We start from the raw sequence: 13,942 nt of genomic DNA on the forward strand, positions 1-13,942 counted from the left end.
CAGATATCACGGTGAAAACTTAAAAACCTAGAAATCTAAACATTTATTATTTCAAGTCCAATTCGGATGGAAGTTTTATCACTCCGTTTGTCTATCTTACTTTAATCTTAGCAAGCATGGTGCTAGATTTTCGATATAAAACACAGAATTTGATATCGTTTCATAAGACGCAATAGGAACATGAGGGTGTTGGATCTTTGTGCATTTATTCAATGTATCATGCTTATCATGAATATTTTATGTAGTATAATCTCGGATCTGTTACACGATCCAGATAAATGTTCTTTGCGAAACCCGTCGCGTTCATTGTCTGACTTTGCCTCTACGATGAAGTGGTGATAAATAACGGAGGAAACTAAATAATCTTTATCGTTTAGAAATTTGACAAGACAATTCAGTCTGTTATAGCCCTTTTTTGTGATGTGCAATCTTCGAAGCAAAAATAAAATTTAATAAGTTGGAAGAGATTATGTTCTCGTATTTTCTTGATAAGAATGTGATAAAGAAACGTAAAGAAAACTACTGAACTAAGCAAAATGTGATAATTGTTTTTCGTTTGTCGTCACCTTTGAGCATTTTGTTTAGCTTGTGCAATCAAAACGCTCGTTCTATACGAGGAGAGTATAAAAACTAAACTACAAGTAACTGTGAGATATTCCTCACGTTTGTAACATTGCACAGCCACGGCAGCAGCACGTTGTAAATATAAAATGATTCGTCATGCCGTTTTATGGGGGGCTATGACACCTATTAAAGTAATGCGTGTCCTCCGAATTACTGGCTTGCCTCTCCGCGCCTGACTAAATTGATGTGCGAGGAACTCGCTAAGACCAGCTGAATTCCAAAGGGCGTTAAATACGCACAGCGGAAGACAAGTTTTATTCACCTACGGTAGATGTAGGCCTATACACTAAACTGCTGACAAACCAATATTGAATAATATACGAGATATGTGATATAAATTTGAATGAAGAGCTACACCTCCCACACACCCCTGTACGCACGAAAATTGCTTCAGCACGATTTCCTCGTAAATGCACAAAAGTGGACTTCGCGCCTTCTTGCAGTTCAGTTACAGCTCAAGCTCGCTCGGAAACAATTCGGTGTGTAATGCACTTTGGGTCACTTCCAAAATCGATACAAATGTCGTTTGGGCATAATGTTCACTATGCCGGTGCAGCGCTTAATGCGTTTTTGTGCATCACGCTCTGCTCGCCTAGTTGGCATTGTACACAGTAACCTGAAGTAATCGACATTTTGGACAGATGTGAGCAGTTCGGTTTGCTGTCGACTGAAGGTTGACACTAATATCAGAGGAAAACAGAATAAAGGAAAGTCATCCTGACGTGAATAGAATCTGTATTTCTTTGAACGCAGTACAAAATAAAGTAGTTGCAAGACTGATAAAAGTAATACAGCCATGAATTAAAATAACCCTGATACTTATGAGAATGAGAATGACAATAATAATCATATTAAAAAAAATACTGTCAAGAAAAGCGAAATTTCGTCGCACTGATAACGCAGCAGGCGTTCAATACATCACTTACAATGAAACAACACTAGAACAAAATTACACAGTGGAATCGACAGAATTACTGTGCGCATGCGCAGTCACCTCACTTTTCTCACACAGAAAAAACGGTATTGTATGTCTTTCATACGTAATGCCGAAAAACTTTTATATCATGATATGTACGGCATGAACAGGCCTGCAAATTCATGAATGATAGGATTAGCTCAGGAAGAAAAAGATTAATTCAAGCTCAGCCAAGAAACAAATGGATTTTCAGGAAGAAGCAGACTGTTTGGATTAAAATGCTAGTAATGAATCGCTGCTCGCTTGCGTGCGTGTGAAGTCAGACTTATTTTAGGGTGAAGCCATTTTAATGTCATACTATGTGACGTTGCTTATATCAATGTAACTGTCGGGAGTTAGAGCAAAATATCATGTCGCGCATAGGGTACTTTTGTAGGACATGTCGGGCTAAGCGACCTCCATCCCCAACTTTTGAAAATCAAGCGCTCATATTGATAACCTCACCTTTGGCACGAATCTTTATTCAATTTTTAGAAGCAGGATCATTCTGCCGCTTTATAAAAGCTTGCTTAAATAATACCTTCACCGAAAAAAAAAAAGACACTTTCTCAGTAACATAAGCAATAATTGTCCTATTTCACTTTTGTCCAGGGCAGCAAAGGTTTTTGAAAAGGTATAGTTCACTCGCCGCTTTTGGTATATAGCGACTTGTTGACGGATTACCAGTCATGCTTTCACTCAACCATAACCTGTTTACCAGAGATGTGTGACTTTCTGCCTGAAAATCTTGACGAAGGTAATGCTGGCAGGAGCGTCCTTTTGAGACTTTAAAGGTCTTTGATGCCATATTCGATGAAATGCGTTTGTTGGAACATGGCGTCAAAGAAATTGAATAGAAATGGTTAGAGCTTACAAGGGAGAGAGCAATGTGTCTCTTGTGAAGGTAAGACATCTGAATTTCTCCTTGTTCAATCAGGGGTCCATATCATTACCAAAGTCGTTGCATTTCACCAAGGATATTACGCTAACCACAGGACAAGAGTAACTCCAAGCAGACACTCTGGTCCTTAGTAAATGGTTTGATAACGTATGATCGTCAACTTGCACTGTTGCACTGTTTATAGTTGTTATCTAGCTATCCTCGAAGTACACACACACACACACACACACACACACACACACACACACACACACACACACACGCACACACACACACATATATATATATATATATATACATTAAATGTGCTCAAACACCTTGGGGTAATCTCAACTGCACAAACTCTTGACCGATCTCTTTCCACGTAGATGAAGTAGTCGAGAAAGAGTTCATCCAATATGCCTGTATAAGATGTCGCCATGTCGGGCGTTTAAGTTATTCTCGAACAGCTGTGTTTTTATCACCTATAAAGGTATGCATTTAAATCATTGAAGTATGACAGTAAAGCGGTACATCATAATGACGGCTCATCTGGTTTTCTACCATGCTCATTGGCTAGTTTTGTTCCACTCTGTTATCTCTGGAGAGAGAGAAAGACAGAGAGAGAGAGAGACCAAAAGGTCCGGAGGTCGCTGACACAACCAGCGCAACTTAGACCTCGCCCCCTTTTTTCGATTTCTGGTCATCCTTCGTTAGTGAAAATCAATCAAACTTAAGACACGCCTAAATGCACTTTAAAGGGGGCCTCTACTCTCTGTACAAACTCCTGGAAGCAAGGAAATATGTGTGTGTGTGTGTGTGTGTGTGTGTGTTTTGCTTGTATGTTTTTTTTTTTTAATTCGCACACCGCATCAGTCACGCACGGAGGGGCAAAAAAGTAATCTAGCGGAAAAGAATTGCTGTGATAGGTGTTATTGCTGCCATAGAGGGCGTGACAAGTTATCATTTATTTACAAAATGCTTCTGCGCAGCGTAAAGGTGAGTAATATCTCACAGTTAGTTTACTTTGCACGCAGTTCTCGAGGAACGAAGATTTGCTAGCAAGAGGTGAACAGTCCTTTGGTTGTAATACCCCTCCATCTCTCCACCCTCCCCCCTTTCACTCACCTGCAAAGAGCGGACATGCCTTCCAGATCGTGATGGGGCCCTCCCCGCCATACTGGCCGAAAGCCATCTCCATTAACATAAGCGGCATTCCAGCCAGAAAGAGCATGATGAAATATGGGATGAGAAACACACCTGAAACACATCAAAGATACCACCAAAAATGTATCAGATAAAGTGAAATTAGACTGAAATATATTAATTCACCAAATCGATTTCCCTCCTCCACCATTTTACCTCTATATGTTTCACTAGAATTGTATATGACATTACGCAGGACTCAAATACAAATTTTCTTATTCTGGTTTAGAGGTGCTAATAGTATCAGTAAAAGTAGTTGCGCGTTTAGTTGTAGTAGTATAGTAATAGCAGTAGTAGTATTAGTCGTCGTCGTCGTCGTCGTCGTAGTAGTAGTAGTAGTAGTAGTAGTAGTAGTAGTAATAATAATAATGATAACGCTAATCATATTATTACGAATACCATTCGGTATTACCATTATTCATTATCATTTTAATAATCATTATCATTTGTCATTATTACCTCAAATTATATTTCTACAGCAACACTGTAGTTTAACTCTATGTATTATTATCATTATTTGTTATCATCATAATCGTCATACATAATCTTTATCATCATGACAAAAATGGCAATGTTTCAAGAATAAGATCACTTCTGTTTTGTCATTTCTCTGATCCCCCATCTCCGACTTTGAGTTTGCGTTTAGCTGTCTGTTTGTCCGTTCACTTGTTCTCCCTAAGGAGTCACCTACCCCCTCCGTGGCGGTAGCAGAGATACGGGAAGCGCCAGATGTTGCCCAACCCGACGGCGTAGCCAATGCACACGAGCAAGAAGTCCATCTTCTTGCTCCAAGCTTCGCGGGGCGGGCTGCCGTCCACCTCCGCGAGCTTCTTGCTCTGTTTCCTCTCCACGTCGCCCCCTGCAGACACCACCTCGTAGTTACCCTGCCACAACATTTAATTCAGTTCAGTTAAGTTTATGACAATCGCAAAATATATGAATAAAATATATATCAACATGGGTCGACCATTATCATCTATGAGAATATCATATAAAGAGGAGATAAAAAGAAAGTGAGATATTTGAAAGATCTATGTTAATCCCGCATATTACGATGTCAATGCTATATTTTCTTATATGTTCCATTAATAAAGCCATTCAGTATATTGATGTAGAATTTACAGTTCATCATAAACCTCCTTTTACACACACACACACACACACACACACACACACACACAGCATGCTGCAAAAGCATGATAGCACTACAAAGCTGTTGAAAATGTAAGTAGAATAATAGATCACGAAATCAAAGTAAGTTTGAAATGGCGTTTTGAAAGATACCAAAGCAGTGCATGATCATTATTCAATGACGGGAAAAATGCTAACTGGCTTTCTGATGAACATGACTAATGGGACAGGAGAAGGAATCTCACGACACTGGAGTCTATACAGAACTTAAAGCAAGGACAAATGCAGCCCCAAATTTATTCTCCTTCACAGTCCTTTTAAAGGATGGCTTACTGCCCCGATGTTTGCTTACAAACATTCACTGATTCCTAAGCGACCACGCGTAACAAATCATCTTACATTGATGTAAAAAAAAAAGAGAAAATGTTGTACATATTATAAAGTGTATTTATGTGGCATATCCAATTAACCCTAATCAGGCCGGGCCTTTTTGGCTATGGGGGGGGGGGGGGCGGATTGTCTTATTTTCGTCTGTTAAACACTAATTAAAAGCAGTGAGAGTCTAACTTTTGACGTGTAGCCCCTAATTATTGTGACTCATCAAAAAAATCCAAAAGTCATTTCAATTCTTATGTATTTTACTGTTTTCGAAACTTGCTATGCATTTCATTGTTTTTCGACTTTTGTTTTTGTTTTCTTATTGGAAATTGTCACTTACCACTTTGATACTATAATAAACATAAAAAGACATCTACGAGTTCAAATTCGTTTGTGGACGATATAGGCCCCGATGATATCAAAAAATTGTTCAGGTAAACTGAGCGTTATCAACATTTCACATGAAAATAAGACTCACTATGCCATTGACACCAAATGAGTCATACTCGAAGTGACGGTTTTATGCGAATTTTTTTTTTCAGAAAAAACAACTCTGAAATTCACAGCCATTTCTTCATGTTCTTCCTGTAAAATTTTAATTTCATGTTACATTAAACTATGTCATCTATACTGGCAAACTGGGGGACAGTTTTGCCTCTATGCAAGAGGTCCTAACTGAGGTTAGAAAAGGAGAAGAAACAAGAATCTCTCTTGCCCATGCTCCGTGCAGCCAAGAGGTTATGCGCTCTATCGAAGGTGTTATAAATTGTTTTGACAAAAGACAGCGTTTCTATTAGGTATTATTCCTCATTCATTCCTCATAGCAGTCCCTTTCAATATTTTTGGCAGCAATAATTGAGTGTGTAGAGAACAGGACACGCGAAAAAAAAAAATCAGTAAAAACTGTACTTCTTTAACTGAAAAATGTTTAACACGCGGAAACGCGCACATTAGATTTTATAGGTACTGAACCGGTGGCAAACAAAATTATGCACAAATGTGCACAAGGTAATGCTAACTTTTTATGAGATACTAATGTTCCACATTTTCAGTCCTGGGGTATTGATAGCAAGAAGATTTGAAGAAAAACTGAAAGGATTTGTTCCGTTACACATTACCAAAATTTCCACACAGGATTTCAGCATTTCCTTTTGAAATAGAGCTTAAAATTGTTGAAGTCAAGAACCTCTGGGTCTCCATATCAAAACTCTAGAGAAGAGCGGCTTGGAGCATGGAACATGAAATTATCATGCTATTATAAAACCTAGTCATAAAGCTACACACATTGGACAGAGATTCCCCTTCTTCTCTTAACACCTCCCTGGGCCGGGGCTGGTACAACCTTACTGAAGGCGTTTTGCCCGCTGCAGTATGTAATTGTATATAGAGTATAATATTCACAAAGATAAGTGTTGATAGAAAATAAAGGGAGAGCTTTCAAAAAGAGTTGCGCAACCGCAGAAGCGTCGTGCTATACCCTGCGCATCAATACAATAATCACACCTCTGTTTACTTCGTCGCTACTTTCAAGAAGGTTTTACGCACAATACAGGCCCACAAAAGGAAAACATCTTAAAGGAAACCCAAACCCAAAGAGAAATGTGGATTGAGTGAAAGCAGCAACATTAGTAGAACACATATTTTTTTTTTCTTCCGGATCGACGCGCTTAGAAACATCAGTATTAAGCGCTATATAAATGTTATTCATTATCATTATCATTATCAGTGAAAGTTCGAGGAAAATCGGACAATCGAGGCAAAAGTTATGAATTTTTAATAGTTTTAGTGGTGGAACCGCTAGATGAGGAGACTGCTAGAGGTTATGGCGTCATGTATGGACAACAATATAAAGAGAATATCAAGGGAATTCCACAAAAATTCATTTTTCATGAAAATTACACATTCCATCAACTTGATACTGACATATATTAAGGGTACTGTTAATATCATGTGAAGGAAAGCACATATCCCCCCTGCTTTCTGAAGGCGGTTAGTCAAAGAATGCTCTTTCATCGTGCTATCAAAGTGAATTTTTGTGGAATTCCCTTTATATTTTTTTCATATTGTGGTCCACACATACGTCATAATCTCTAGTAGTCTCCTCATGCAGCGGTTCTAACATCAAAACTAAAAAAAAAAAAAAAAAAAAAAAAAAAAAAACAAGAGACCCGCGGGTCTAGTGCTCACCTGAGTATCGCAAGTTCACCTTTCACGCAGTCACTAATCTAAATCATTCACAGCTCTACTAAAATTTGACCAGGCATTCTCAAGTAGAAGATGAAAATGTACAATAAGGGCCCAAATTTTTTAAGATTCCTTAATTTGGGGGGGGGGGATTGGGGGCCCCCTGGGGCCCTCTGGGTGGGGCATGGTGCCCATTTTGATAAATTGAGATCCTGACCCCCTAGGGATGCTACCTGCCAAGTTTGACGAAAATCCATCATGAGGTTTTCAGGAAGAAGATGAAAATGTACAATTCAGGCCCCCATTTGGACCTTCCCAACCCCCTCCCCGCCCCCAAGAGGGGCACCCCTGGATCTGCTATGAACAAACTTGAAACTACAGTCATTAATGTACTCACTCATAGTATTATCTTAGCTCTATAACTTCTGATTCTAAGATTTTTAGAGATTCCTTCATTTTGGAGGGTTTGGGCCCCCCTGAGGGCCCCCTGGGTGGGGCATGGTGCCCATTTTAACAAATTGAGATCCTAACCCCCTAGGGATGCTACCTGCCAAGTTTGGTGAAAATGGGTCAAGGGGTTCTCAAGAAGAAGATGAAAATATACAATTTAGGCCCCATTAGGACCCCTCCCCACCCCCCCCCCTGGGTCCCAAGGGGGCACCCCTGATTCTGCCATGAACAAACTTGAAACTACAGTCATCAATGTACTAACTCATAGTATTAACTTAGTTCTATCACTTCTGGTTCTAGAGAAGAAGATTTTTACAGATTCCTTAATTTTTGGGGGTTTGGGCCCCCCTTCGGGCCCCCTGGGTGGGGCATGGTGCCCATTTTAACAAATTGATTTCCTAACCCCCTAGGGATGCTACCTGCCAAGTTTGGTGAAAATGGGTCAAGGGGTTCTCAAGAAGAAGATGAAAATATACAATTTAGGCCCCATTAGGACCCTCCCCCCCCCCTCCTCCCCTGGGTCCCAAGGGGGGCACCCCTGATTCTGACATGAACAAACTTGAAACTACAGTCATCAATGTACTAACTCATAGTATTAACTTAGTTCTATCACTTCTGGTTCTAGAGAAGAAGATTTTTACAGATTCCTTAATTTTTGGGGGTTTGGGCCCCCCTTGGGGCCCCCTGGGTGGGGCATGGTGCCCATTTTAACAAATTGATTTCCTAACCCCTAGGGATGCTACCTGCCAAGTTTGATGAAAATCGGTCTTGGGGTTTTCAAGAAGAAGATGAAAATGTAAAAAGTGTACACACGACGGACGACGGACGACGGACGACGCACGACGCACGACGGACGCCGGACGAAGGGCGATCGCAATAGCTCACTTGAGCGTTAGGCTCAGGTGAGCTAAAAAATCATAACTTTTGCATCAACTGTAAGATTTTCCTCAAACTTTCACTGTTGTGTTCTACCAACTGCTGCTTTAACTCAATCCACATTTCTCTTTTTGCCCGCTGCATTATGTAACTGTAGAGTAATTCACAAAGATAAGTGTTGATAGAAAATAAACGGAGAGCTTTCACAAAAGAGTTGTGCAACCGCAGATGCGTCGTGCTATACCCTGCGCATCAGTACAATGATCACACCTCTGTCTACTTCGTCGCTTCTTACAAGAAGGTTTTACACAATACAGGACCACAAAATAAGAACACTTTAAAGAGGAAGTCCAGTCCAAATGTAAGTTAGTCTAATAAGAAAGAGTAAAATATTACGAGTTCATCGGTAAAAGTTTGATCGAAATCGGATAAAAAATAAGGAAGTTATGACATTTCGAAGTTTCGCTAATTTTTGAGGAAACAGTTCTTGAACAATCAATATGAATATAATGCAAATGGAAAAGTGATCATGTCATTCCCTCTCAACTTGCCATTTAGTTTGTACACAAAATTTTGAAATTTCAAGTTTTTCATTCAAACGCAATTATGCCCGAGGCTCAAATCCTCATATATCTAACTGATCACTAATCTGAAGTCATTCAACCAGGAATAACATCATATTTCAGACTTCAATGACAGAAACATTGAATTTTCTTCATTTTTTGTACACGATCAATGGAAAATTGTGAGGTTATGATATGGTCAGCTCACTCATTGCATCATATCCATTGTACAAGAACTGTTTTGGAGAAATTAGCAAAACTTCAAAATTTCACAACTTCCTTATTTTTCATCCAATTTCAGTCAAAGTTTTACTATTGAACTCGTAAGATTTTACTCTTTTTTTAATAGATTAACTAATTTTTGGACTGGATTTCCCCTTTAATACACATAATTATAATGAGGATGATATTAATACAATTTACATCTCACCTTTCCGTCCATCTCGGCTATAGCTTCACCAGATGTCTGGATGATGTCAGACGGGTCCTGCTCCTCGAGCTTAATAGTTCTGCGGGACAAGGATTAAAGAGAAGCATTTACGTAGAACGAGAAACGTCCCCTCCTTAAACTCTTTCTTTTTCGTTTCCTTAGGTATTCATGTAGTGTCACGGTGCATGCGTCTGAATAAAGGACTGTAGGGACACACATTTTATCTGGCGCAATGTGTGTTATATACGGTACAATGTGGTCGCGCTGAATTGAATACAAGGAATTCGTTCCATCGAGGAGGTACAATATACGTTGTTCCATCACGGCCCCATTTCATAAAAGATGTTAGGATGGCAACTCTTGGTGGAATGACAACTTCCACTAGAAACAGCCAATCAGGAAGCTGGATTCTTGTCGTTACTATGACAATTGTCATTCCAGCAAGGGTTACTATCATATCAACTTTTTATGATTCACGGTTCCATTGACAGTCGAGTCATTCGTAGAAATGTAAGAGGATTGAAGAAAAGATCACATTCGCCTCTAATTGGCACACACGATGTGAATGTTACTGAAAAGCAACCAAGCTTTCATGGACGCGGATTACAGCTGCATTCTCCTGTATGATAACATTACATTACTTAGCTGTAATAATGATTATCGCAGTAATGACAAAAAGTTCAGACTAGCTGTGATGACCAATGATGACGACAATTTAGTGTTGTCCCTAAAGATTTATTATATAATACAAAGAGTGCTATAACAACTACCACAAAAAGCCCTGATTGCATGACATGAATTGTTGCTTTAGTGTTTATGGCACTGCGTGACAATCATTATTATCATCATTATCACAATTATTACCTTCGCCAGTACATGAAACCTACGAGGAGGTTATGTCATTGGTTCCTTATGTCTGTCTGCCCTGTTTGTCTATCTGTCTGTCTGTTTGTCTATTACATAACTCGAGAACAGATGAACGAATTTTCACCAAATTTGCGAGGTGTGTTCATAATGAGGTAATAAAGAAACAATTGGATTTTGGGGTCGAAGTTCAAATGTCATAGGGGTCATTAAGGACAGAAAATAAGCTTACTCCCCAAACTGAACTCAAGCACGGATGATCAGCTGATGTCCACCAAAATAACGTATTGTGTAGATGTCCCTATACCTCTCGTTATTTTTGTGCTGAAGATGCTGCGTACAAAATGGCGATATCTTAATCATGGCTGCTCGGCGGAAGTGTACTCTCTCGGAGTGTTCATGTCATTATTAATATATTATTAATATCAGTATCACCATCATTATCATAATCATTATCATTATAATCATTTCGCAGACTATCAACATTTCATTTCATTTCATTTCATTTTTACTTCATTTCCGGCCAAAGCATATAATATGACAAGTTCATACACAAATTAAATGCAATGTAACTTTTACATTTCCAAATGAAATTTAGATACACGTCATTCTTTTGCATGAATCAATAAACATACTAGTTGAAGAAATACATGGACAAAATGTGACTGAATCATAACTGAACATGCTGCCGGCTACCCAGTGCTTACCGAGTTGTTTATGGACGCTAAAAATGTGTAGTACAGTAATGACATCGGTTTGCTGATCTAACATGTACGCAAGTGCACATTATCAAAAAAAAAAAAAAAAAAAAAAAAAAACCGCAATCGAGAATTCAAGGCAGATTCGCGTTACTAAGCACTTACAAACGTGCGGAATCGACGTTAATTAGGAACCAATTTCTCTTCACGGTTTTTATCCAGAGTCACCACACAAGCTCTCTGACCACGTGTAACATTTTCTCACAGTTGTTCTTGTGGTCTGTGGCCTCATATTATGACAACCATGTTTGATGATGCAGAATTCGTCACACTCGCTCGCGCTCCGTCAAACCAAATTTCCCAGTATACCATGCAGAGAACCACGTCCGCCGGATGATAAATGCTGAGTAACCACTTTTCTCTCTTCAATCTGTATAACTAGGACTCACGAAAAGACATACATCACAGAGATTGTGGACACGAATATACTTTACGCAAGAAGGTGAAGATTTCACCGATACATTATTTCTTATATACCAACCACTAAATGTCCCTATGAATGTCCGAACTGTCGACACGCTATAACAAACTATCACAGGCAAAAGAGTTTTTGAAGCAAACATCAAAATCATTCGAATAAAGTTTTCTAATATTAACGCAACCGCAGGGCCTAGATTTTGCAAATACGTATACATCATTACTTAGGGCCTACAGGCCCTTAGTTTCGTTACAACACACACACACACACACACACACACACGCACACACATACACACAAAAATGGTTATCAAATAAACAGTTTCGGTCACGTAGAACGCTGTTGCTGAAAACAAATCTTTACTATAGACCTCTTTGGTTTTGGGCGCTGTTTTTCATGTTAATGTTTATTTCAGCAAATGCTGGGTGGCTTATTTATGTCTAACAATACAAAGGCATAGCAACGTACCTGCGACGTCCTTCATTTTGTATAACCCATTGAATCCGCCCCCTCCCATTTGTATTTTAGAAGTCCCCCCCCCCCCCCCCCCGCCCCGCCCCGTAACGGCTGACATAAGTCATCAGTATTTCAAGACTAGGTCTAGCATGTCTAGTCTCAAGTGGTAGATAGGAATTATTCGCAAAATGCCTTAGACCCCGTTTACAGTGCGGGCTCGGCCGCGGCCGAGCCCGGCCTCAATTGCGCGGCCGAGCCTCGCAATTTTGTCCGTTTACACTGCTGGGCTCGGCCGCGCTTTTAATTCAAACCTTTCAATATTTTGTCGTATACAGTATAGTGGCGCTCTGCTTGTAAACAAACGCAATTTGGTATAGTCTGGTTTTGAGACCCTTTGCCAACTGGATTCCGTGGCGACGAAGTCGCCGTTCGGGCAAAGGCCTTTGCCGAAGGAAAAATCCTTTGCAGAACAAAAACCACCTTAAACTATACTAGTTGTCGACGTTGAGGGGGTTAATATCGTGAATAGCGAAATAGTACGGGCAGAGGGTCTAGAAGGCAGACTAAAATTGGCCGCGCATTTGGCCCAGTTTGCGTTTACACCAAGAAGAGGCCGGGCTCGGCCGCTGCTCGGCCGCGGCCGAGACCACCTCCAGAGCGAGGCCAAATGCGAAGCCAATTTTGGCCTCGCATTTGGCCTTTTGCGCGTTTACACTGAAGCGGGGCTGGGCTCGGCTGCGGCTCGGCCGCGGCCGAGCCTCGCACTGTAAACGGGGTCTTATATTCAGAATGTCATGACCCTCCGCAGCTGTTGACGGGTATAGGCCTATACCATAACTCACTGGCATGCGCAATGCCTTTATTCCTTGTGGGGAACTCCTTCTGTGCCAGAGACTTTGGACAGTGTGTTCAATGCTATCGGTATTTTCGTGCCATTCGGCACTCAAAGCAAACAATGGGTTAGACAAAATCTAATCCCATTTCTAGCACACTTTGACAGAATAAAACGAGTAAAAGCGACAAAGCGACAGCATAAGCTTCATTTTAAAACATACTTCCAGCTCACCGCTGCGCCCTTCGATTGTCACTATACAATGTATTTACCTTCACGTACACTACAATCTCCTGATGTCGCTTCCCTTCTTCACTCACCTCTTTCTATTTTAGGGTCTTCTTTCCCCAAACAACATGCAGTCCTTTCAGGGACTATACATTCATGTGTTACCACAATCCTCTCTCCGTTAAAAAAAAAAATTAAAAAAATGATTGATTAAAAAAGAATGATTGGAGATAATGGCATTGGAATAATTATGGTTATCTGTAGTGTCCCCGTGCTTTCACAGGATTGCATGAAAGGCGTCTCCGTTGTAAGGCTCTAAAGGCCCTGCCTTTCCTGGCAAGCCTTGCGTGCGACTTGCGAAGAACAATTTTTGCTACCCGGACGTCCCCGCAGATGACCCGCACATGACAGTACCTGGCACGTATCTCACCCGTAATTACCCGGAGTTGCGCACGCAAGTCCTCTTTACCAGCAGCCAAGTTTTCGTCCTGTCACACCTTTTCGGGCAAGCTACGCGGGCTTGATGCGTGTGGGGATTTTCCAGCACACAAGCAATTTTTGCACGCGGACAAGGATTTGGGCGAGCTTCGCATGCGTCTTACCTGCTGGACCCGTGCTACTTACGTTCTACTTACGTCCATTCCGTTTGACCGGCGTGTAGATGCATGGGTGGCGAGTGAGGGCTGACAACTCGGTGAAGGAATTCCTC

At 40.5% G+C, this 13,942-nt stretch overlaps 1 protein-coding gene across 1 annotated transcript in view; it reads right to left on the reverse strand.

Annotated features, from left to right (window-relative positions):
- LOC140235048 (sodium- and chloride-dependent glycine transporter 1-like) overlaps positions 1-13,942 on the reverse strand; it is a 35,142-nt gene that overhangs the window by 16,730 nt on the left and 4,470 nt on the right. Inside the window, exons 2-4 of the mRNA XM_072315084.1 lie at positions 9,678-9,756; positions 4,357-4,549; positions 3,588-3,719 (exon numbers count right to left, since the gene is read on the reverse strand). Of these exons, the coding sequence (XP_072171185.1) occupies positions 3,588-3,719; positions 4,357-4,549; positions 9,678-9,756 (404 nt within the window). The remainder of the gene's footprint in view (positions 1-3,587; positions 3,720-4,356; positions 4,550-9,677; positions 9,757-13,942) is intronic.

The sequence above is a fragment of the Diadema setosum genome, chromosome 11, assembly GCF_964275005.1.
Source record: "Diadema setosum chromosome 11, eeDiaSeto1, whole genome shotgun sequence".
NCBI classification, from domain to species: Eukaryota; Metazoa; Echinodermata; class Echinoidea; order Diadematoida; family Diadematidae; genus Diadema; species Diadema setosum.